The following is a 23,293-nucleotide window of genomic DNA, read 5'->3' as shown; positions in this document are numbered from 1 at the left end:
TGATTTGTCCTTTTTCTGTAATAGAATCCTGCAATCAGAGGCAACATGAAAATTTTTCATTGCAACAACTGATACCTGTGAGATGTCTATATGTTGAGTATCTACCTCAGAAAAAAGAGGGTGTGGTTCTGTGCTGTTCGAGAGAGTCTATAGGAAAAAACAGGAAGAAATACCATGTAAGGTGAGTCGCTCTGTATTAATATAAAAAATTACATCATATATAACTGAAAATACGCTTCTTTATATTAAAAAAGAACAAAAACCTCTTAGTTTCTATAACTTCCACAAAATAGGTGCTTTTTCCGAATTACATTCTGAAGAAAATACTGATCTAACTGCAACTTTTCCTTTCCTCCAACACATCAACTTCTAGAACTGATTGTTATGTCTTGCATCTATAGTTCATATTTTTATAATAAACTATAAAACAGATTTTTCTTGTTGACTGTTTTGTATACGGACATCACCAGTCCACAACTCCGCCCATTTTCTGAAGCAGGAAGTTTGATCCTTTCTTAGAAATGAAAGTGAAAGTTAACTCTCCTTTCTGCTGCTCCGTCTGTGTGTGACACCATCTGATTGTAAAGCAGGAAAATGGCTGAAGCTCCTTCTAAAGATCAGGATCTGTTCACTTGTTCAGTCTGTCTGGATCTACTGAAGGATCCGGTGGCTCTTCCCTGTGGACATAATTACTGTATGAGCTGCATTAAGAGCTGCTGGGACGAGGAAGACCAGAAGGGCGTCTACAGCTGTCCACAGTGCAGACACACCTTCACACCAAGACCTGTTCTCTTCAAAAACCCTCTTATTGCTGAACTGGTGGAGAACATGAAGAAGATGAGACTCCAAGCTGCTCCTCCTGCTCTCTGTTACGCTGGACCTGGAGATGTGGAGTGTGACGTCTGCACTGGGAGAAAAGTCAAAGCTGTCAAGTCCTGCCTGGTGTGTCTGGTCTCTTACTGTGAGACTCACTTCAAAGTTCATAATGAAGTAAATCCAGGAGGAAAACACACGGTGACTGACGCTACTGGACGACTGCAGGAGAAGATCTGCTCTCAGCATCACAAGCTGCTGGAGGTCTTTTGTTGCTCTGATCAGAAATGCGTTTGTCTGATGTGTTTGGTGGATGAACACAGTGGACATAAGACAGTAGCAGCAGCAGCAGAAAGGAGTGAGAAACAGGTAAGAACAAGTAGAAGATCGCTTGGTCCATAACAGATATACAACATTCCCCAGTGAATTATCAGAAGTATTTTTTTAACCAACAGAAGCAGTTGGTGGAGACCCAGAAGGAATCCCAGCAGAAACTCCAGGAGAGAGAGAAGAAAGTACAGGAGCTGAGAGAGACTGTAGAGACTCTCAAGGTAAGAAGTGAGACGAGGAGAAGAGACATTTCAGGACCCAGTCAGGTCTCTCCTCCAGTCAGCCAGTGAGGAAGTCAATGTTGGGACACTTTCCAGTCCCACTGAGACACCACACTGCGGGGACAGGGCTGCTGTCTGGGGTCCCATTAGGAGCTGAGTGAAGGTCTGCTGCTTTAAATGGACCCCGTCCTCTCTCTCTGTCTCCTAACAGCGCTCTGCTCAGGCAGCAGTGGAGGACAGTGAGAAGATCTTGACTCAGATGATCCACTCCATTGAGAAGATGCGCTCTGAGGTGTGTAAGATGATCAGAGATCAGGAGAAGGCTGAACTGAGTCTGGCTGAAGGACACCTGGAGCTGCTGGAGCAGGAGATCATTGATCTGAGGAGGAGAGACGCTGAGCTGGAGCAGCTCTCACACACAGAAGATCACATCAATTTCCTCCAGGTACCATCACTTCTCTCTGATCATCTACAGAAGGCGGCGTCCCTCACAAACTTCTCTCCTATGGAGCTGCTCTTCACTTCTCCCCAGTAAAGTGTATTTAAAGTCTCTCTCCATTTCTGTCTCTTGTCTGTTTGTCTCTGTAGAGTTTCCCGTCTCTCTGTGCTCCTCCTGGATCTAAAGATCTCCCCAACATCACTGTCAACCAGAGCTTCTCTTGTCAGGCTGTAGTAAAATCTGTCTCTGCACTGAAAGACAAACTGGAAGTTTTCTGCAAGCAGGAAGTGAAGAAGATATCAGCAGCAGGTTGGGAATTTATTAAATATGAGAATTGAATGATAGATGTGATCAAGAAAACAAATATACTATTACAAATATATTACAGGATTATGTGGTAAGAATTAGTCACAATGAAATATTTCTATTTCCATAGAAAAATACATCAAAATAGAATTTGCTGAACCTTTGACCAGATCTGATTTCTTAAAATGTGAGTATCTCCCTCTCTCTCTCTCTCTCTCTCTCTCTCTCTCTCTCTCTCACACACACACATTAAATATTCTCAGCTTCAAAGGAACACCTGTATACACGATTCTGTTGTATTTGTATTAATTTATATTAATAACTGTTGGTCTGATTTGTCTCTCTGTAAAAACTGAATTATTTTATTGGTTGATTATGTTGGATGATTTGGGGATTTTAGTTTTTGTATATGAATCTCTGGAGGTTTTATGCCCTCTTGGGATACAATAGAGAATATATATAATCCAGATTTCATTATCTGTCATTTTTAACCCTGAAAATCTGTCTGTTTACCTCTTGACCAGATTCCTGCCAGTTGACTCTGGATCTAAACACAGTAAATAAATATCTCCGTCTGACTGAGGAGAACAGAAGAGTGACATGGAGTGTCGTGGTCCAGTCATATCCTGATCATCCAGACAGATTTGATAAGTTCTATCAGGTTCTGGGTAGAGAGGGTGTGTCTGGACGCTGTTACTGGGAGGTGGAGTGGAGTGGGTGGGTTGATGTATCAGTTTCATATAAAGGAGTCAGCAGGAAAGGACGGGGTGATAATTGTCGGTTTGGATGTAATGATCAGTCCTGGAGTTTGTTCTGTTCTACATCCGGCTTCTCTTTCTGGCACAATAATAAAGAGACTAAACTCCCTCGAGTCTCCAGCTCCTCCAGAATAGGAGTGTATGTGGATCACAGGGCAGGAACTCTGTCCCTCTACAGCGTCTCTCACACCATGACCCTCCTGTACAGAGTCCAGACCATCTTCACTCAGCCCCTCTATCCTGGGTTTTATGTTCGTTTTGGATCATCATTGAAACTGCTGTGACGTTCAATTATTTGTATATCTGTCGATACAGAGAGCAGATCAACCCACATTTTTTATTCCGACAGAATCTCTTATGTCTGAATTTTCTTCCTTCGGCTGCTACTGTTAGGGGTTGGTTTTCCGCATAACTGATTTGGTGGAATGTTTTATTCCAGATGCCCTTCCTGTAGCCACCATCTACTTGGGCTTGGGACCAGCACCAAGAAATACACTGTCACCTCCGTCCGCCTTTTCTGGGTTCAATAATTTCCGCTCATGATAAAAATATTTACAAAAATGTATAATTTTGCTGTTCATTAATAAATTTGGAGTTTTACATATTCAGTAGTCATGAATAGCGCTACACCAGAGTTACAGGAAGTTCTATTAATTCAGGGTGACAACAGGAGCATCACGGATCATTCTGTTGACATAAATGCTCTTTATAGTTTATTGTACATATGTTTTATATGTGGTGAATTGTTGTTATGCAGGAATGACAGCCGATAGAGAAGCGCTGTGACGGACAAGTTCTGTCTGGGTGTAAATAAAGTTCTGAACAAGGAAACGGTTGCCACCGCGTCTTTCTTTTCTCCACAGTTCTTATTTGGTCCAGTTTCTTCATGTACATGCCAGAACTGCTGCAGCGAGCATCTCTGCTAACAAATTTGCTCGGTCTCTCTTGGCGCCTCATAGACATGGCGGAGCAAAAATACAAAAAACGAGGGGATGTAGAGGAAAGAAACAAGGCAATATGGGCCATAATTCACCTGCATTTTAACGCTAAACACACACGTTTTTATGTAAAAAGCGGCGCCTTGAACTGCGTTTCTAACGCTGGTCACCTGACCCCGCCAGTGGAAACGGGCAGCCAGCAGTGGGCTGTGCACATGATCAACATGACCACGCGTTACGTGGGCTTTTTCACAGCGGGGTCTGTTTTAGCAGACGTCTGGTCTGACCCACCCGACTGCCACTGAGCAGAGCACCGTCCCCACACACTGCTCCCCGGGCGCCTGTCATGGCTGCCCACTGCTCATTCATGGTGATGGGTTAAATGCAGAAGACACATTTCACTGTGTGCACCATGTGCTCTGCTGCTGTGTATCACATGTGACAATCACTTCACTTTATTATTATTTCGTTTGGCCGTGTCACCATGTGCTGTGCTGTGTTTCACAATGACAATCACTTCACTTCTTTCCTCTGCATCCCTGACACATCAACACCATCTGAGCGGCTGTTTTCTGCAGCAGGCAACACGACCTCAAGACATTACCAGACATTAATATGACTGGTAGTAGCGATATTAATGGTAGTAGCCCAGTGGGTAACACCTCCCCTATGAACCAGAAGACCCAGGTTCAAACCCCACTTACTACCATTGTGTCCTAAAGAAGATGTTTAGTGTCTCTAGGGGGACTGTCCCTGTAACTACTGATTGTAAGTCACTCTGGATAAGAGCATTTAATAAAAAATTTTTAAAACAAATATTAGTGGTGGGCCATTATCGGCGTTAATGTGCTAACGTGAGACTCTTATCGGCGATAAAAAAAAATATTGCCGTTAATCTATTCACAAATTTGGGTTGGGAGCTGGGTCTATACTACGCAAGCTATTGTGCCGGAGTTAAATGGTTACACTAGATTTATAAGTATATTTCTTCTTTCTTGTGTCTTTTAGTTTCTTATTTCCCAAAGACCTTTATTTTTTATTTTGTATAGCGCGGATGTATACCTAGCGGATGTTTACCTGCACTGTAGGGGGCGAGAACGAGTCTTCGAACTGTGAAATTACTAGAGCTGTAATACTCGGATCCTTTTTAGGATTCGGCTCCCTCTGAGTCACTCACTAAACTGATCCAAGTGTGTAAGTCACTTGAGTCACTTGAGTGGAGTGCTAACACGCTCTCTGATCCGGGTGTGTGAGTCACTTGAGTCACTTGAAGTCATGAATCACACTGCTCTAGAATTGACCACATCACGTGTTGTGGAAACATGGATGCAGCTATGAAGCCGCCATGTTTGCTCCAGGGAATTTTTTTAAAAAGATTAATCTAGATTAATTTAGATTGCTATAGATTAATCTAGATTAATTTAGATTGCTATAGATTAATCTAGAATAATTCCAAGACTACAGTGAGATTAATATAGATTAAGAAAATTAATCTATGCCCACCTCTAACAAATATAAATATGGCTGATTATGGTGTTTCATATGCTGTTAGACAGACAAGTGGAAAGTGTGTCAGTCGTCTCAGGCCACTCCTACACATATACAGTGGATCTTGTCTCCCTCTTGAGGCTAAATTTTTATGTTGTGAGCTTACCAAGAAAAACATGAGTTTGTGTGTGTATAAATATATGTGTTCCAATAAAATATTTTTTAATGTGTATTATAACCTGTACAATTTAATGAAACAAGAAATAAATTTGTTAGGGGGAAGAATATGTCTGTACACCCTTAATCTGAAGCACATTTCATTTACAGCATTTTTTCCGCTTGTATAGGAGTCTATGAGTACAGTGCACCTTCCTGGCAAAGATTTTTGAGGATATCTCATGTGCACAGTGCTCATCAGGTCACACAAGCAGATTTCCTATTGAATTTAGGACTTTGCACAGACCAAAACTTAATTTTTTTTATATTTGCATGATGGGGTCACTCTCATATTGCAAGGGAAATTTCTTCTTCATCTGCAGTGACTGTTATTTAGAACTGTTCATAACTCCCTCACCTTCCACAATTATAGTAAGTGGGATTTGCAACTTTGGAATCAGGTTTGTATGTGAGTTTTTTTTTTATTTTTACCCAATGACTACTACTTCCATGACATGGAACTGTTACCCAGGGGATGTCAGCCATAATACAGTTGCAGAAACAGAAATACAGTTGCATGCATAACTGGCAAATCATGCCACTAATCATGCCAATAAAAAAATGAAATTAAGTGCCATGTCCTACAGTTTCAGCTTTCACCTTAATAAAGGGTTAAGTGTCTTGTTCAGGGAGACAATGGTAGTAAGTGGGGTTTGAACTTGTGACTCTTTTGGTAAATAGGCCACTAGGCTACTTCAACCATATTAAACAAAAATATCACTTCAGTGTGGCACAACTCTGTAACTGCAGAGACATAAACACATGCACAAGGGGACCTGCACAGAACATGAAGGATCAGCTGTTCAAGGCAGCACAGGGCATCTCCATTCAGGTCCTTTACCTGTAAACATGTCCTGTGACAGAGCAGAGACTTGAGTTTCTCAGGTTTACCCAGAATGACCGGGTTCAGCATGTATCAAATTTGGGCTTCATGATTCAAGTCAGCTGTGGACAATTACAGCCAATTGTATAAATACAAGGCGCATCAGAGCATTCTGGGTAATTTAACGACTGTGTGGTGTCAACAGCTGAAGAGCAATGGTGAGTTTTCCCGTTACGAAGCCCCTGTGTGGATCTCCTTCCACTTGTATTTCTGAAGGGAGTTAAAAACTTGTAATTAATCTCTCTGACAGAGGGAGTGTATTTCTGTCCACATTGGCCAAGCAGGTGTCCAGATTGGCAATGCATGCTGGGAGTTGTATTGTTTGGAGCATGGAATCTCTCAAGATGGCACGGTTGTTGGCGATGGCAAAGCCTTGAGTGATTCTTCCTTTGGCACCTTCTTCAGTGAAACTGGCAGTGGAAAATACGTCCCCAGATCAGTGTTCATAGACCTGGAGCCGTCTGTTGTAGGTAGTTCCAGTTCGTGTTTTTTTTTTTTTTTTTGTTTTTTTGTTTTCCCTCTCTCTCTCCCCTTCTCTTTGTAACACTGACCTCACCAACACTGTTCCCAGATGAGATAAGGAGTGGGATGTACCGTCATCTATTCCACCCTGAGCAGCTCATCAGTGGCAAAGAGGATGCAGCCAATAACTACGCTCGTGGCCATTACACCATTGGGAAGGAGATTGTGGACTCTGTCTTAGACCGGCTTCGCAAAATGGTATGTCTTCCAATTAACAGCCGGTGGCTCCAGGGTTCCAGCTGATTGGTCTTTGCTTTTTTCTCCTCCTCTGCTTTAGTTTCTTTTGTTAATCACATGGATCAATTTCACTTTTCTTTCTCTCATTAGACTGACCAGTGCAGTGGTCTACAAGGGTTTCTCATCTTCCACAGTTTTGGTGGAGGAACCGGTTCTGGGTTCACATCTTTGCTGATGGAGCGGCTCTCCGTGGACTACGGGAAGAAGTCGAAGCTGGAGTTTTCAGTCTACCCTGCCCCTCAGGTGTCCACGGCAGTTGTGGAGCCCTACAACTCAGTCCTCACCACAAATGCTACCCTGGAGCACTCTGACTGCTCCTTCATGGTGGACAATGAGGCCATTTTTGACCTCTGCACACGCAACCTTCAAATTGAGCGCCCATCTTATGAGAACTTGAATCGCCTCATCGCTCAGGTGGTGTCCTCAATCACCGCCTCCTTACGCTTCGATGGCGCCCTTAATGTCGATCTCACAGAGTTCCAGACGAACTTGGTGCCATATCCTCGGATCCACTTCCCTCTTGTGTCTTATTGTCCCATTATCTCCGCCGAGAAGGCCTACCATGAACAGCTGTCCATTCCTGAGATCACCAATGCCTGCTTTGAAGCAAACAACCAGATGGTGAAGTGCGACCCAAGACGCGGCAAGTACATGGCCTGTTGCCTCCTCTATAGAGGGGACGTGGTGCCCAAGGACGTCAATGCGGCCATTGCTGCAATCAAAACCCGTCGGTCCATAACGTTTGTGGACTGGTGTCCGACCGGCTTCAAAGTTGGCATCAACTACCAGCCCCCGGTGGTGGTGCCTGATGGGAATCTGGCAAAGGTCCAGCGGGCCGTGTGTCTGCTCAGCAACACCACCGCCATCGCGGAGGCCTGGAGCCGCCTCAACCACAAGTTCGACCTGATGTACGCGAAGCGGGCCTTTGTGCACTGGTATGTGGGAGAGGGCATGGAGGAAGGGGAGTTCAGCGAGGCCAGAGAAGACATGGCAGCCCTGGAAAAGGACTATGAGGAGGTTGGGGCAGATTCGGTTGAGCATGAGGAGGAAGAGGAGGAATATTGAGACTCTCTTTAAACTGACCAGTGAAATAATAAAAGATTTTTGCATTTTCGATGGCTTTCAATCCATTTGTTCAGAAAGGGTTTTCCCCCCTCCTGCAAACACTCTGGCCTACTTTTTGTAATATTTCTTAATCTTCAGTCCAGAAGGCCGAATATTAATAAAACACTGGTACACTAGAACATTAATACAAGTGCTGGTACAGTGTCATGTGGTGCAGTGTGAAACATTTGTGCCATTTATTACTTTATTTACTGAACTTTACAAAATGCCACAAACCCAAAGCAATAAAAAAAAGAAAAAAAAATTCAATGACAAAAGTTCAATATAAACTGTAATTCAATACAAATTCTGTCCTTAGAAAAATAACACTGACATAAGTTAATATTTGGCTTTTTTTTTTTTTTTTTTCTCCACAAAGTGCACAAAATCCCCATTTTAATGGGCATGTAAGAGTCCAGATGAACACGTAACTGACCACCAGTGGCCAGGTCATAAACAGTAGGCCGTTAGTTCAGCAGCACATTCCTGTTACCCTTCAAAGCAGCTGCTGTTTCTGGAGGAGTCTGGCCTGTTGGTCCTCGCTCCGTTGTGGCGTTGACCTGCCCACCCTCTATCTATAGGACAGGGCGATGAAGGGCGTGTGCATCAGCTTCAGTCCGTTGCTCTCGCAGGGCGTCGGCCGGCCAGCACTGCTGCACTGAAGGACCAATCCCAGTTCCAGGGCCGGGGAGAGGGTCGCTCTGTCGTCCCCCTCCCCCCAGATGGTGTTCTGCAGGGACAGGTCCCATTCCTGAGGCTTGGTAGCCCCAGGCCGGGTCAGACCCCCCACCCTGCGAATGTCTATCAGACTGGGCCCACCCCTCGCACCACCCGCCACTTGCTGCAGAGCCTGAAACAAGAAGAGCAGGTCCACCTTCAGCTGCAGCACCTTGTCCCCGGGCCACAAATGGTACCTGTGAAAAAGAGCAGTAGACAATGAAAGGGACCACCAGTGTGAACACGTCCCCATGACTGTTCATTGTGTGTGCGAAGCTCACCTGGTTGGGAGCTCCAGGTAAGACAGCAATGGCAAGACATTCAGCTGCAGGGGATTGGAGAGCTGGAGATGAATCTCAGCCCTGGTTACGGCCTTGGCCAGAACGTCATCACTCAGCACAAACTCCATGTCTGTGTCTGAGAGGAAGAAAAAAAAATAACACATCGGTCGAAATTCAACCGATCCCAAAGAATGTTCTTACGCTACTACCATGAATGGGCGGAAAATCGTTGGAAAAATTGGGAAAAAGAACAGTTTGGGAGGGCACCAGAGTTTGGGTTTTTGTAGCTTCTGCCAAATTAAGCCACCCATCGAGCAAGGCCTGGTTTGGTTAGATGTGGTGGTGGTGGTAGTAGCCTAGTGGGTAACACACTCGCCTATGAACCCGAAGACCCAGGTTCAAACCCCACTTACTACCATTGTGTCCCTGAGCAAGACACTTGAGTGTCTCCAGGGGGGACTGTCCCTGTAACTACTGATTGTACTCTGGATAAGGGCGTCTGGTAAATGCTGTAAATGTAATGTAGGGGCGACCAATAACTTACCTCCACTCATTCGGCCTTGGATGCCCTTCACTCCCCCGCAGCGGTGACCCGCCTGACAGCAGCGGTACACCCGGCGCACGAAGCGGAAGAGCGGCTGCTCGATGAACACGGCGCGCCGGCGGCTCTCCCCGAACCCGGGCAGAACCCGGACCCGGTACGACAGGCCCCTGTCGCCCGCGGGCCCGACGGACTCCGCCCAGGGCGCGGCGAGCGGCGCGCAGTGGCCGGACCCGCGGCCCTCCGGGCCCCCTCTCCGCGGCCGCCGTTGCGCGCCGGCCCCTCCGGTCCCGGGGCGGTGGAGCGAGCGGCACGGAGACTCCCTGAGCAGACCCGCCAGCACCGACGCCAGGAGTAAAATCCGCACGCAGCGTGCCGCAGCCATGACGCGCCGTCCCGTTATGCGCGGTGCGTAACGAGCGCTCCGCGTTTGCGCCCCGTAATTTGAGTCCGGACCCCCACACTCCTCCTCCTCCCCCCGGTTTGTCCGAGCCCTTAATTAGCCATTCGCACCCCCATCGGTCCCGGCGGGGCGTCTGCATAATGAGGCACCCCGGGCACGTCCAGCGCTGCGCCATTCTCATGCAGCGCGCGCTCTAATCCCGGTCATTTAGCGCCACCCGCGTCATTTGCACATGAGTGGCGCAGGCGGCATCTGAGCCACGTTTTCTCCTCTTAATCGCGAGGTGCGTCCACGCATTTATTTATTTTTCTCCAAATTCAGGGTCTGCGAGATGAAGGACAAAAAGTTCTTTACATCCTGAATTAGAGAACACGAACGTAGACTTTATTTTTTCCTCTGTGGAATATCTGTCAAATCTGTAATGTCTCAAAAATATGATTACGTCACCTTATATGAATATGTGTGCACACATTTATAGGACGTTGCTTTATGTACACATGTAAACAGTGCAATACTACAAATGTACATCAGAGTTGGCAATGGATTCTGCATTTAACAAAATGTAGAATATTCCAGAATAGTTTCATAAGATCAGCCTGGTGAGACTGGAACTGTACATTATAAAGAGGCGTGTGCCCGTGTGGAGAAATTCCTCCCAGACGTAGTCTAAGAAGCATTATTAACATGAAATGATGAATTTTTAAAGCCAGGCCTCTTCTCTCTCGCATACCCGATCGTGAGAACCCATGACGGTGGAAGCAAAGCGACAAATACATTCAGTCTGGTCAGAGGAAGAGAACACTGCGAAGCACCACAACAACCCCCCCATTCCCACCAGGACCCTTCACAGCACGGCGTGGGCTCCAGCCGAGGGGTCAGAGCAGGTTGACCCCGTGCTTGAGGAGTCGGTGCCGGGCTTTATTGGGCAGGGCGAAGGCGCTGTCCAGGGGGTTGGGAATGCCGGAGTTCCGCGCGGTCGCCGCATGCTGGAGGAAGAAGGTCTCTTGGGCAGCACTGCGGGTGCCGTACACAGCTGCTCCCGCACTCCTGTACAAACACAAACACCCCATTCACCTGCATATTTAATAATGGGTACGTTAAAAAGTTTGTGTGCACATATAAAAGTTACAGCATTTTGTATGTTTTGTTCTCCGCCTAATTAGCCCACATGATAGTAATGATTAAGACGTTACTAAATATATAATTAGCATAGTATAACCTGGGATGACACACACACACTTACACACCTGATGATTGCCTCCTGTGCCGAGTATGTGTGAGAGAAGTGAGAATGGAGCAATGCTGTGGCTCTGACAAATGAGCGATCTTGAGGTCCTGGCAATCGTCCACTGAGATTAGCTATGGAGAAAAAAGGACAGACAGACAGACACAGGATCGGGTCAAAACGGAAGCCCGGGCGTTTGTTTCATGTAGTTGGCCCGAAAACGCATAGCGCATCATGAATCTTCCGTATGCTCGTCCAATTACGGCGTCTATCAGACGGCCGTTGTCCACAGCGCCTGACAATCATCGGTTACAGGGACAGTCCCCCTGGAGACACTCATGGTTAAATGTCTTCCTCGGGGACACAGTGGAAGTAAGTGGGTTTTGAACCTGGGGACTCTATGGCCTTCTGGTTCTTAGGCGAGTGTGTTACCCCGCAAAACGCCAGTTTCTGTCTGACCGGCTCGCTATGCACACTTCACTTGTCCACACGGCCTGGGTGAAAGGAGGGGAGTCCGTCAGGTACAGACAGCAGTTAACAGTCCTAGCCAGTATTAAGAGGGTTAACTCCTGTCTCTGCACCTTATCATGCTGGAATTATGCTTTTAATAAAAATGCTGATTGTACTCTGGAGGAACTTTTCTTCTTTACTTACTTTAGATATTTTGACAATCCCAAGGCAGGATGACAGGCCTCAATCCCCCACAGATCCGAGAAATTACAGAGCTCTCTCAACATCCAGCAACATCAGATTATTTTTTTATGCATCTTTAAAAATATATTTCGGACCCGCTTCAGAGAAAAGCACAGTCTTTAGCTCTCCGGAACCGATGCTCACCCAGCCCCCATCCACACGACAAGGTTTTTCTCTGAAACGGGAACGTTTCTATCTGAAATGGCGTGAAACGGTTTTCTGAAACGGTTCCAGAGTGAATTTCTCTTTTCTGCGTAAAGTGGCTTTTTCATGTGAATGTTCTGACGTATCAGCCCAACCTCCAACCTGACCTATAACCCCAAGACAAGGCTGGAGAACATCGATGTGCTGCAGCTGTTTAACTAGAGTGCGGGTTGTTACAGCGCCACTTACTGGTGTGGAGGGGGGTTTAAACAGCGTTCGGGTCATTCTCTGCGTCTCCGTGAGGATGACAACTGAAAAACTTGTTTTAGAGAAAAATGTTCTCAAGTGGACGGGGCCTCAGTTCTGTGCTATTTCAATAAACCATCCTGTGTATGTGTGTGACATGTTAGTACTGCCTACATGCAATATGTCGCTCTGGTGTGTGTGTTTGTGTGTGTGTCTTACTGGTGAGGGTGTTCTGTATGCAGTCATAATGGGCAAAGCTATAGGGCCCTGGAGGACCCGGCGCTCCGGAAGAGCTGGTCCTCAAGTGGACCTCCAGTCCGTTCAGAGATGCCAGACTACTGTGATACTGAAAGAAAAAATATGTAAGTCAAAATTGAATATGGAAACCAAAAGTTTTTTTTCTATTCAGACCCGTGGCTAACAATGTTGCTATGTGTAGGCTGCATGAATCTACTATGGCTCGGTTCTCAAATTGTGGTACCAGGGCTCCCTCTAGTGGTAGTGACCAGAAGTTAATATTTACGGCTACAGTGTATTTGGTCTTCTTAATATCATCACTTGCTGTGGGCCTGACTGCAGTATTGATATTGATTCGAAATGCAATAGAAAGCTCCTCACCACCTCCTCAGGGGCAGTGCGATCAGTGGGAAACTGTGGCTCCACCAGCAGAGCCAGGACCAGTGCTCTAACACGGTGTTCGTACAAAACCATGGGAAGCAGCTCGGAATCTATCTCCTCTCCGCAGGTCCTGTTCTCCTCTCTCCACATCTTCTCTGGACTGTCTCCCAACACCCTCCGTCCCACATCCAGCCTCTCCTCCTTCACAGGTCTGTGCAGGTGTCGTTCGTGATCTTCATGGTTCTGGTCCTTCTCATCTTCCAGTGTAAGGTGATGCCCGTTGGTGAGACTGTTGCCCTCCTCCACACTTCCAATTATGGTCTTTATCATGGTCTCCTCTTTATCACCAAAAACAGCTTCCTTGCTATCTCCATTCACCTCAGACAGTGTGATTCCATTGGAAAGCTTATAATCATGTGACTCTGAGTCAGCATGACTGCTGTCCTCTGATTGGTGGGTGGCAGCAAAGTGGGCACTGTCCTGGGACGACCCTGGGGAGGGGCTGAAGCAGGATTCGTCAGAGAGGGAGGAGCGATGAGAGCAGGGCATGGTCTGGCATGATGCAGATGGGCTGGAGTTAGTCAGGTCTTGTTCGCTGAACGGAGTGTCGGAGAGAGTACGTGACAGAAGACGTGACTTGCGCGCTCGAGGGTCAGGTTGAGGAGAACAGTGAGACCTTGAGGTGGAGAAGAAACAGCATAATTCTCCAGCAGCTCATTGGTTCCGTAAATGTTCTGGAGATAAGTTGTACCTGCACGTCCTGTTCACTGGAGGACAATGCAATGCCTGGACTTCAGAAGGGTTGAGGAACACTGGTGTGGTCATGGTGCTTGACTGGCCTCCAGTGCTGAAAGTGCTCCTCTCATTAGCTGGGGGCCTGTGCTCCTGCATCACAAAACATAGAGAATCCATGACCTAGACTAGTAGCATCTACACTTGCAGTTTCCAAATGAAGGGTGGGCGAGGAGCACAACTGCCCCTTCACAATGGGCTCCACAAAGAGGCTACTGATTTGTCTCGAATCACCTCTTGAAACATTGCCTGCTTCACATCAAGTTCTTATTTCACTTGCACTGAACTTTTGGAACTTCTTGTAGATAATAATTTCTTAAATATCTGGAAATTTGTGCTTCCACTACATATTCCAAATTAAATGTATTGTGCCGAGCAGAATTGTTCACCTGGTTGTACGTTTCAGTCTCGTGAACCATCACCTTTAACGTTAAGCTGGGTGGCATCTGTGTGCTCACAATCCTGCAACAGGTAACATCACGAACAGATAAATGTCGGAACGTTTAACCAGCTGAGGCACTCAGCTGATGTCACTTTATTGGCCACTGGTCCATGGCACCAACCTGCCCCTGTAGAGTATACACCCAGCCAAAACCAGCGGGCACCGCTGGCACGCCTGCAGAATCAGAGCTGCTTTCAGCAGCAGCAGGGGATCAATCTGGAGGAGAAGCAGAACGAAGGGCCGGATAAGCAGACGAGGAGAAGCAGTACAAGCGGCTGTGTGCATCCACACTTACTTTTGTGGCATCAATGGTCTGCAGGCAGCTGAAAATGTGATGGAGCTCGGTGGAGCCGCCCTGCAGGTGGGAGAGGTACTTGGCCCAATGTGCTGACAGATCGGCCCGACTGTGGAGCTGAGGATGGACCAGAGCATAAATATGAATGGAACCTGGCAGGTTTTCTAAGGAACAGTTATTATCCTCTGTCTGCAGTACAAGTTCAGAAGTGACAATCAGACCAAAAGACCAACTTGGATTTCACTGTACTTCGCTTGACCTCAATCAGAAAAGAGCAGTCACGTACCTGGTAGCTCTGGCGAACAGGGCCATTGTAGAAGCAGAAGAGGCTAATCAGCTGATCCAGAAACTCGCAGATGCTAACGTCAGGGACATCCACAGAACTGCTCAGGGCCTGGCAATGTAAAATATCACAAATTCTACAAGTCTCCACCACCACGACCCCTACTCTACCCTCGCAGACTCGCAGATTGCCCTGGAATAATTTTCATAGTTTAGTTTTCATCAGATGAAATAATGCAGGTCATATAATCCAGATCATATCATATCTGTCCCCTGGATCCATTCCCCTTCCACAATACTCAAACAATCTCTCCTGACCTAATCGCATTACATCTGGCCATGTACCATCAGTCTTTAAAACAGCCAGGCTTCTTCCAATCCTGAAGAAACCCAACTCTGATCCTGCAGACATCAACAGCTACTGACCAGTGTCTCTTCTTTCATTTCTTTCTATAGTCGTTGAGCGCTATGTCTACAATCAGCTATCACTTCAAGAAAACCCTCCAAGATCCCAACCAGCCTGGCTTCAGAACAGGTCATTCTACTGAGATGTCCCTCTGGCTGTTTCTGAGAAGCTACATGCAGCCAGATCAGCATCTGTTCTTCTTCTCCTTGACCTCTCTGCAGCATTTGATACAGTTAACCACCAGACTGTCCTGTCCATCCTGAAGATCGGGGGCTGAGCCTTGATGAGCGGTCTTACCAACTGACTTGGAAAGGATTTGTGTCTGCTTCACGTGGACTCTCCGCTGGCGTCCCGCAGGGTTCAGGACACGGTCCTCTCCTTTTCTCCCTCTATGAGATCACTTGGTGAGGTAATTCCCTCACATGGGTTATCATACCACTGCGACTACATCCAACTCATCTTCGCTTTTCCTCCCTCAGATGTACAAGCCGCTTACAAATTCTATGACATTTCATCTTAGATGGCAGCCCATCATCTAAATCTCAATCCCACCAAAACAGAACTAATACTCATTCCAGCAGATTCTTTACCACATCATGGTCTTGTTATCTAACAGACCAACTCGCAGATCTCTCATTCCGCAACTGCACGCAACCTTGGAGTAACTATAGAGCACCAACTCTCCTTCTCGACTCACATCACCAATCTTTCTCACTCATGTAGATTCCATTTCTACAATATCCACCCTTATCTAGCAACACAGGCCACCCAGATACTGGTTCAGTCCTTAGTAATCTCATGGCCGGATTACTGTAACTCTCTTCTAGCAGGCCTACCTCTGAATGTCTAAAACAAAATGCAGCAGCACGACTGGCTATGCATGGTTGGGAGTTCTAGTGAACCAGAACTGACTACTTGATGGTAACACGAAAGCATGCACGAAAGCATAAGGGCATCTGGCAAATGCCAAAATTGTAAGTACAATTTTTTATTTATTGCAAGTTTCAATCCCATGAACCCCTGGGCCGACTCACCCAGAGGAACTGCTCCCTCATTCGGACGGCGAACTTGCTCCTGCGCAGTCGGAGGAGGCGCACCGGGGAGGTGGAGAGCTCGGCCACACAGCGGCTCACGCCTGCCAGCTGACCACACAGCAGCTCCTGCTGCTCCAGGGGGGTCTGGAGGGGCGAGGTTAACGTCTCGGAACATTCAAGGCAGCATCTAAAGCCCATCATCTGATCTAATCACCCTAAGGTGGTCTGTGACATTAACTCATGGTCGAAGGGGGTTTTCAGCAGAAGTTGGCTTGCAGGATGAAACTGGGAATCACTACATTTAAACCATTAATTACACTGATACATTTTTCATACAGACCCCATGCTTTATTCTGTATAAATGACAAAATAGCTCCTACCTCTTCAGGATAAAAGTAGCATATCCCAGCTCTGGTTGGGTCCCCTTCTTCCTTGACCTTTGACCCGTCATAAAGGAGGAAGTAATTAAAACTGCCACAGCAAACACAAGAAATCAAATTAATATAAAATAGATATAGTTATTTACATTTACAGCATTTATCAGACGCCCTTATCCAGAGCGACTTACAATCAGTAGTTACAGGGACAGTCCCCCCCTGGAGCAATTTAGGGTTAAGTGTCTTGCTCAGGGACACAATGGTAGTAAGTGGGATTCGAACCCAGGTCTTCTGGTTCAAAGGCGAGTGTGTTACCCGCTAGGCTACTACCACCCTACTAGTTATCAAATAGAAATAGTGAACTCTACAGAATTATTGTGATGATACCTAGAATATAGCAACAGTGATATTTATTCAGAATTCAAAATAACATTCTAAATGCTGACTTGCAAAATGTAATAACACTTAATATTTTATAAATCTAAAAACTGAAAAAAAAAAACCTGATATCCAAAAAGACACATTCACTGTCCAGCAGTAATGCTAAAGAAAAGTAAGCTAATTACGATGCAGCACATGCTTGTAAAATGTTTTTTCTTTTGAATTACATAAAAATATATACATAAATTACACTTTTGTACATTTGACCTTTCTCTATTCGGTTTTATGTCAGTATATTCTGTATTCAGTCATCCCTGCTTCCTTTTGCCTTTAGTGTATGTGAAGAGACGACTAAATGGAACAATAAGTATCTGCGTAGGGTGCAGCCATAAAATTAGGATGCAGGCATCCCCTCGTCCAATTAGAACGTAGGAAGAAAAACTATATTTATTCATTTCGGGCATTTAAAAAGGACACGTTCTGATGTAAACGCGTGAAGTGAATATGTTCCGTACCGCCTACTGTCCACACGAGCCGGACTTCCAGCCATCGCAGCCGATCTTCAGCGAGCGCGTCCCGTGTGCGGCAGCAGCATGACGCGCTGGTTAAAAACCCCCACAAGACACAGTAAGGACAACCGCTGTCGGAACCCCACTTCTGGACCCGAGTGAGGCAGAGCCGCAACGTTCCGACTTCAGGTGTCCGGACTCCCTCATCCAGACTGAAGGCGACCAGGAACAAAGCGCCTCCAGAACTTCAGACGCAACGCGCAACTCCCGCAAGTTCACATCACCACGTCCCGACGAGACGACAGCGCGACAACTCAAACGAGGAGGAACCAAACAAACAAAGATAAATTAAAAACAAAAAAAAGATCCTCGGAGCTTCCGCGGGACCGCAGTCCGGTGATTCGAGGGAGAATGCGGGTCACAAGGATCAAATCATGTGAGCGGGAGGGGGGCGGGCGGAATTCAGCGGGGTACGGCGCGCGTAGAGGGTCAAAAAGGGCGGCGGTCACGTGGGCGCCTCCTACTCCACCCGAACCGCACTTCCACACACACACCCACACACACATCTAGAATAAAATCACCACGAAAAAAAGCAAGTCAGTACATAGGGGTTTTTATTTATTTCAAGTTAAGTTCACACAGAGTTAAGATGGTCCAGGAGGAGTTGTAACGACTTCCATTTTGGTGGCCCCTGGGGTGCTGGACAGCACAAGAGGTAATTTTATGGTGAGAGGGTGCGAGGAAACGGTAGAAGGGAGCGTGGTCCCGGCCTGGAGAAGGCGCCCTCACTCGTGACCTTCATAGCCGTCAGGGAGAGCGTTCAAGTGGGAGTTGTGGAAGAAGGACTTGTTGCCATCACCCCACGGAAAGCGCTAGGTAAAAATAAAATAAAGATATTAGGCACACGTTCATGTCACTGAAAAGTCTGATCCTGATACATTACCGATAACCATTTCAAGTTGAACAACTTTTTGCGTGCATTGTATATACAGACGTTGTATAAATTGGCCATTTAGAACCATAAAAAAAAAAAAACAAACACCACGCTGGGAAACACTCGCTGGGAAAGCAGCTCTGCGCTTCTCGGTAGGGTGACGGGGTCCGTCCGCCAATACGTCGTTATGGAGATTACGGATATTGAAATGCGGAGTAGGGTCGGAGTGAGGAGATTGGAGCAGCTCCCCCGAGCCGTGAACTCCTCACCTTGGAGCGAATGCGCAGGTGGCTGTAGGGCACAAACTCTGGTTGTTCGTGGGAGTGGTGCTGCTGTTTCAGGAAGACGTTCAGCATGCACACTGCCACTCCAGGAAGAGCCACCACAAACGACAGGATCTTCCAGGTCTTTGCTTTAAAAAAAAATAAAATAAATAACAATAATACTTCAGACGCACTGATAAACAGCATCTGCATTTCCACATAAAAAAATCATACAATCATTTTAAAATAAATGTACCGTTATGGACCACAGAATGGCACGTTCAAGCACAATTCACAATAATTCTGCACACACTTTTCATGGCCATTTACGTTGGTAGATTCTCGATGAGGGCATGAATGAACACATGTTGAGTTATGTACTTAACAAAAAGTGGAGACCTGACCTCCACGGTCACCGGACCTGAACCCAGTCCAGATGGTTTGGGGTGAGCTGGACCAACAAGTGCTAAACACCTCTGGGAACTCCTTCAAGACTGTTGGAAAAGCATCTCAGCTGACAACCTCTTGAAGCTCATCGAGAGAATGCCAAGAGTGTTCAAAGCAGTAATCAGAGCAAAGAAACTACAATATAAACGTGTTTTCTGTTATTTTACCTTTTTTTGTTAAGTACATAATAGGACTGCAACAACGAATCGATTAAATCGATAAAAATCGATTACTAAAATAGTTGGCAACGAATTTCGTAATCGATTTGTTATTTACATTTACAGCATTTATCAGACGCCCTTATCCAGAGCGACTTACAATCAGTAGTTACAGGGACAGTCTCCCTGGAGCAATTTAGGGTTAAGTGTCTTGCTCAGGGACACAATGGTAGTTAGTGGGATTTGAACCTGGGTCTTCTGGTTCATAGGCGAGTGTTTTACCCACTAGGCTACTACCACTCCGTGTTATGTCGCGCGACGCGGAGAAGTTTGATTATTTAAAAATAAATAAATAAATAATTTTTTTTTTTTTTGCGCGGCGTGAACACATTCGGTCTCTCTCGCGCACAGATGCAAGCTGAATTTGGCGCTTCATAGACAGCGCAGAGCAAAAAAAAAAAAAAACGAGCAGAGGTAGAGGACAGATACATGGCGGAGGCAGAGAAATGTGCGTGAAAATATGCAAAAGCAACATGGCACGGCACGGGAGCACCACGGCAATGATCCAGCACCTGAAACGCAAACATGTTGGGAGTGTTTGAGGAGGAAGAAGGGAGTTCAGCAGCAGGGTAAGTCGCTACAGAATCCTACTTTTGTTCCGTTTTGAAGTGAGGAACGTAACATCCCTGGTGCTGGTGTTTAACTCGCCGCATAGGAGAACTAGACGGGGACTTACAGCGCCACCTACAGGTGTGGAGGGGGATGATACAGCTTTCGGACTGTTCTCCGTGTGGACGATGGAGGGTGGTGTAGCCTAGTGGGTAACACACTCGCCTATTGTGTCCCTGAGCAGGACACTTAACCCTAAGTTGCTCCAGGGGGAGACTGTCCCTGTAACTACTGATTGTAAGTTGCTCTGGATAAGGGCGTCTGATAAATGCTGTAAATGTAAATGTTTACCAGTCATCCAGCTTGACAAGCATGACAAGTTTTTATGCTATTTCATGTGTCTAGTAAATGTATCTTGAGTTAAGATTTTTTTTTAGATATTTGGACTGAAAACAGGACATAACTACTAAGTTAGAAAAGCATTTTTTTGCAGTGTGTGTCAGTGTGAGAGTTTGTGAGTGTGTGCGTCTGCGAGTGTGTGCACCTGCAGTGTAGAGAACAAGTTCTGACATTCAAACAAATCCTGTTAAATTTTCTGATTTGTATTGTTTTTTTGTTTTTTTTTTTCTTTAGAAATGATTTATCGTTCTGCCAGCTCAGGTGGCACTTTATTTTTTTAAAAAATGGCAGATGTAAAGCATACATGTGTATGTTTTTTGTGTTAGTCCATTTTAATTTTTTTATTATTATTATAACAGCTCAAGGAGCAACATGTTTGTGCACTTTCTAAAGATTTTGGTTCTGTTTTTGAATAAAGGGTTGGAAATGAATGCTTTTCCTGTTTTTTTTTTCTCCAATTCTACGATTAATCAAAAAATGATCGACAGATTAATCGATTACTAAAATAATTGTTAGTTGCAGCCCTAGTACATAACTCCACATGTGTTCATTCATAGATTTTAGGATCCTTCAATGAGAATCTACAAATGTAAATGGTCGTGAAAATTAAGAACACATTGAATGAAAAAGAGTGTCCAAACGTTGTGAGAATCTGATTATTACGATGTATTGTGATACAGTACATACTGCGATATTCTACCGTTCAGTGAAAACATAAAAGCAGAGCTGAAATACCAGACGCTGTGCTTTGACAAACTTCAACCTCAGTCTGTCATGTTTTGCGATTTCACTCTGCCTGAAATGCCAAGCAGTAATTGAAAGTACACAGCCGTACAGCGCCATCTACAGGTGTGTTGTCTCATGCTGACCTCACTAAAAGAATGGGCTCGACGGCGCCACCCCGTGGACAAGATTTACATACACAATAATAATACTTGATGTCTCTGTATCAATCCAAAATCACCCCGTAAAATATCGCGAAACACTGCTGTATCGATATTTTCGAACACCCCTAGATTTAATATTTCTATGTGTGCGTGTGTGAGTGTAGATGCTGATCTGCGAGTGCTATTCCTAGATAATTTTGTTCGTTTTCACGGCTCCTCACAAATAATGGATTTACATGCCGCGAACATTTCAGTAATTCCGGAGAGAGGCAGGCGTCGCGGGCGACTATAAGGTCACCTGGTTCGAGGTCACGACCAGCGGCCCTGACGGACTCGCCGAGCCGCCGCCAAGCCCAGGCGGTGCGGAGCGCCGAGACGAACACAGCGCCGCCGCAGAAACTGCGAAGCGAAGATAAACCGTCCGAGAGGTCGCTACTAAATGCGCGGCTAACGCTAGCTGTTCTTGCGGCGCAAGGTCAACCGCGACCTGGCCGGTCACAGTCACCCCGGGGGCCAGCCGCTCGCGTCCGACACACTTACTCGAGTGGTCGCCGTGGGCCGCCGCCGCGGCGGAGAACTGGCGCTTCTGAGAGCGGGAGTAGCGCAGGAGAGCGCTGGACAAGCGTCCTGCAGCGGCCATGTCGACTCGCTACTGGTCTGAAGCGGCGCGACGGGCCCAACGCGATAAAGCGGCGGGGAGGCGAGAGCGACGGGATACGAGCGGCGCCCCCTGCAGGCTCGGAGGAAAACACCTCGCTCCTTTTAAATGAACCACGTGTCGTGGCGACTCACCGTCAAGGTCCTGACTTCGAATCCGAGGTTAAAATGACATTTAGCCAATTAAATCACATGGTTGAATTAAAAATGCAAACGTGGCACATCTACAATGATCTACTGGCACTCTTAGTTTCTACTGAAACTCGAGTCTCTTAGTTTTAGTAGATCACACGGTGACAGCGAAAAGTGTCTTCTGCTTTTAATCTATCACCCTTGGTGAGCAGTGAGCAGCCAGTGAGAAAGGCGCCCGGGGAACAGTGTGTGGGGATGGTACTCAGCTCAGTGGCACCTTGGCGGACCGGGATTCGAACCGACAACCTTCTGATTATGGGGTCTCTTCCTTTCCCACTAGGCCACCGCTGCCCCATTAGTAGTTGAATGACATTTGAACACATAGAGCCAAAACTATGCCACCAAACGTGATGAGGGTCACTCAAATTAGTAAAAGTTTGGTTGCATGTGTGTACGTTTCTGTTTTGCAAAAACGATAAAAAAAATTAGCATGCTGATCATGTGTGCAAACTTGTGACTGCAACTGAGGGCACAGAGTACAATTGTGTTAAATTTTGCTCTGTGAATATAATTTTTTTATTGCTAATTGTCTTAAATTGTCAACGCTACCTAAATTTTAAATGTTAAGTTCGCGCTGGAGCAAGAATTGTTTATTATGCACCCGAGGTTGTACTCAATTTGTACTCTGAAATCCAAATGTGGCTCCTGTTATGCGGTGAATTGTCTATCGCAAATACTTACGTACTCATATCTTTTCTTAAACCAGTCAAATATTTATTATAAATTGATTTAAATTGATCTCTTCTTTATTAAGTATTACAGATGCCATATACATTAAAAACAGTATTGTACACACATCAATTGCTATTTATATTCATTTATCATGTCCTCAGTACAAAGTAACCAACACCCACAAGATCTATAAACCATAAAATGAAAAAAAACTTTTATTTTTATTATGTTATAGACTAGACTGGGCCTGTAATTTATTTTTTCTTTACTGTGTACTCTGAAGTCTACCACCCTGTTAGTTTGCACTTCATGACCTTCCAAAAATGACTACCATTTTAGAAACTGAAATACAGTACAGGCCAAAAGTTTGGACACACCTTCTCATTCAATGTGTTTTCTTTATTTTCATGACCATTTACGTTGGTAGATTCTCA

General features: G+C 45.8%; 5 protein-coding genes across 6 annotated transcripts; 2 read left to right on the top strand and 3 right to left on the bottom strand.

The window, feature by feature from the left end:
* Nucleotides 1–530: 530 nt before the first annotated feature.
* On the top strand, nucleotides 531–3,639 carry LOC114799119 (tripartite motif-containing protein 16-like). Its single transcript, XM_028995364.1, has 6 exons — nucleotides 531–1,182; nucleotides 1,269–1,364; nucleotides 1,576–1,809; nucleotides 1,953–2,112; nucleotides 2,240–2,296; nucleotides 2,634–3,639. The coding sequence occupies exons 1-6, from the start codon at nucleotides 595–597 to the stop codon at nucleotides 3,149–3,151; spliced, it is 1,653 nt and encodes a 550-aa protein (XP_028851197.1). The 5' UTR covers nucleotides 531–594; the 3' UTR covers nucleotides 3,152–3,639.
* A 120-nt stretch (nucleotides 3,640–3,759) lies between these two features.
* Nucleotides 3,760–8,216, top strand: LOC114799120 (tubulin alpha-8 chain-like). Its single transcript, XM_028995365.1, has 4 exons — nucleotides 3,760–3,780; nucleotides 6,643–6,862; nucleotides 6,964–7,112; nucleotides 7,242–8,216. The coding sequence occupies exons 1-4, from the start codon at nucleotides 3,760–3,762 to the stop codon at nucleotides 8,214–8,216; spliced, it is 1,365 nt and encodes a 454-aa protein (XP_028851198.1).
* Nucleotides 8,217–8,713: 497 nt separating this feature from the next.
* LOC114799680 (uncharacterized) lies at nucleotides 8,714–10,179 on the bottom strand. The gene is made up of 3 exons (XM_028996476.1): nucleotides 9,787–10,179; nucleotides 9,254–9,375; nucleotides 8,714–9,169 (listed from the first exon to the last, which is right to left on the bottom strand). Exons 1-3 carry the CDS (start codon nucleotides 10,177–10,179, stop codon nucleotides 8,827–8,829), a joined length of 858 nt encoding a protein of 285 aa, XP_028852309.1. The 3' UTR covers nucleotides 8,714–8,826.
* A 378-nt stretch (nucleotides 10,180–10,557) lies between these two features.
* Nucleotides 10,558–18,089, bottom strand: hps4 (HPS4 biogenesis of lysosomal organelles complex 3 subunit 2). Of its 2 annotated transcripts, none has more exons than XM_028996108.1 (12): nucleotides 17,648–18,089; nucleotides 16,755–16,845; nucleotides 16,375–16,518; nucleotides 14,939–15,046; nucleotides 14,653–14,769; nucleotides 14,479–14,573; nucleotides 14,305–14,377; nucleotides 13,875–14,008; nucleotides 13,124–13,799; nucleotides 12,725–12,851; nucleotides 11,445–11,556; nucleotides 10,558–11,244 (listed from the first exon to the last, which is right to left on the bottom strand). In XM_028996108.1, exons 1-12 carry the CDS (start codon nucleotides 17,680–17,682, stop codon nucleotides 11,073–11,075), a joined length of 1,884 nt encoding a protein of 627 aa, XP_028851941.1. In that variant the 5' UTR covers nucleotides 17,683–18,089; the 3' UTR covers nucleotides 10,558–11,072. The 2 variants fall into 2 exon arrangements, with proteins under 2 accessions (XP_028851941.1, XP_028851942.1); XM_028996109.1 differs by having other exon boundaries at nucleotides 16,755–16,811.
* Nucleotides 18,090–18,237: 148 nt separating this feature from the next.
* Nucleotides 18,238–22,036, bottom strand: cox6a1 (cytochrome c oxidase subunit 6A1). The gene is made up of 3 exons (XM_028996319.1): nucleotides 21,879–22,036; nucleotides 18,845–18,987; nucleotides 18,238–18,513 (listed from the first exon to the last, which is right to left on the bottom strand). The coding sequence occupies exons 1-3, from the start codon at nucleotides 21,976–21,978 to the stop codon at nucleotides 18,427–18,429; spliced, it is 330 nt and encodes a 109-aa protein (XP_028852152.1). The 5' UTR covers nucleotides 21,979–22,036; the 3' UTR covers nucleotides 18,238–18,426.
* Nucleotides 22,037–23,293: the final 1,257 nt, after the last annotated feature.

This window comes from Denticeps clupeoides, chromosome 11, assembly GCF_900700375.1.
Source record: "Denticeps clupeoides chromosome 11, fDenClu1.1, whole genome shotgun sequence".
NCBI classification, from domain to species: domain Eukaryota; kingdom Metazoa; phylum Chordata; class Actinopteri; order Clupeiformes; family Denticipitidae; genus Denticeps; species Denticeps clupeoides.
The sequence above is the reverse complement of the archived record's forward strand: the minus strand, read 5'-3'. Positions and strand labels throughout refer to the sequence as shown.

Coding starts and splice junctions, on each gene's coding strand:
- hps4 (XM_028996108.1), bottom strand. CDS start 17,682: ATGGCTGGAAGTCCGGCTCGTGTGGACAGTAGGCG. Junction 14,009..14,304: donor AGACTGAAACGTACAACCAG/GTGAACAATTCT, acceptor TTTGTGATGCAG/GAGCACAGGCCCCCAGCTAA. Junction 12,852..13,123: donor GCACTGCCCCTGAGGAGGTG/GTGAGGAGCTTT, acceptor TTTTTCTTTCAG/TATCACAGTAGTCTGGCATC.
- LOC114799119 (XM_028995364.1), top strand. CDS start 595: ATGGCTGAAGCTCCTTCTAAAGATCAGGATCTGTTCACTTGTTCAGTC. Junction 1,183..1,268: donor CAGAAAGGAGTGAGAAACAG/GTAAGAACAAGT, acceptor TTTAACCAACAG/AAGCAGTTGGTGGAGACCCA. Junction 2,297..2,633: donor CAGATCTGATTTCTTAAAAT/GTGAGTATCTCC, acceptor CCTCTTGACCAG/ATTCCTGCCAGTTGACTCTG.
- cox6a1 (XM_028996319.1), bottom strand. CDS start 21,978: ATGGCCGCTGCAGGACGCTTGTCCAGCGCTCTCCTGCGCTACTCCCGC. Junction 18,988..21,878: donor GGCCCACGGCGACCACTCGA/GTAAGTGTGTCG, acceptor TTTTTTTTAAAG/CAAAGACCTGGAAGATCCTG. Junction 18,514..18,844: donor ACCTGCGCATTCGCTCCAAG/GTGAGGAGTTCA, acceptor ATTTTTACCTAG/CGCTTTCCGTGGGGTGATGG.
- LOC114799680 (XM_028996476.1), bottom strand. CDS start 10,179: ATGGCTGCGGCACGCTGCGTGCGGATTTTACTCCTGGCGTCGGTGCTG. Junction 9,376..9,786: donor TGAGTGGAGGTAAGTTATTG/GTCGCCCCTACA, acceptor ACAGACATGGAG/TTTGTGCTGAGTGATGACGT. Junction 9,170..9,253: donor TACCTGGAGCTCCCAACCAG/GTGAGCTTCGCA, acceptor TCTTTTTCACAG/GTACCATTTGTGGCCCGGGG.
- LOC114799120 (XM_028995365.1), top strand. CDS start 3,760: ATGCCAGAACTGCTGCAGCGA. Junction 3,781..6,642: donor TGCCAGAACTGCTGCAGCGA/GCATCTCTGCTA, acceptor TCTCTCTGACAG/AGGGAGTGTATTTCTGTCCA. Junction 7,113..7,241: donor TAGACCGGCTTCGCAAAATG/GTATGTCTTCCA, acceptor TTCTCTCATTAG/ACTGACCAGTGCAGTGGTCT.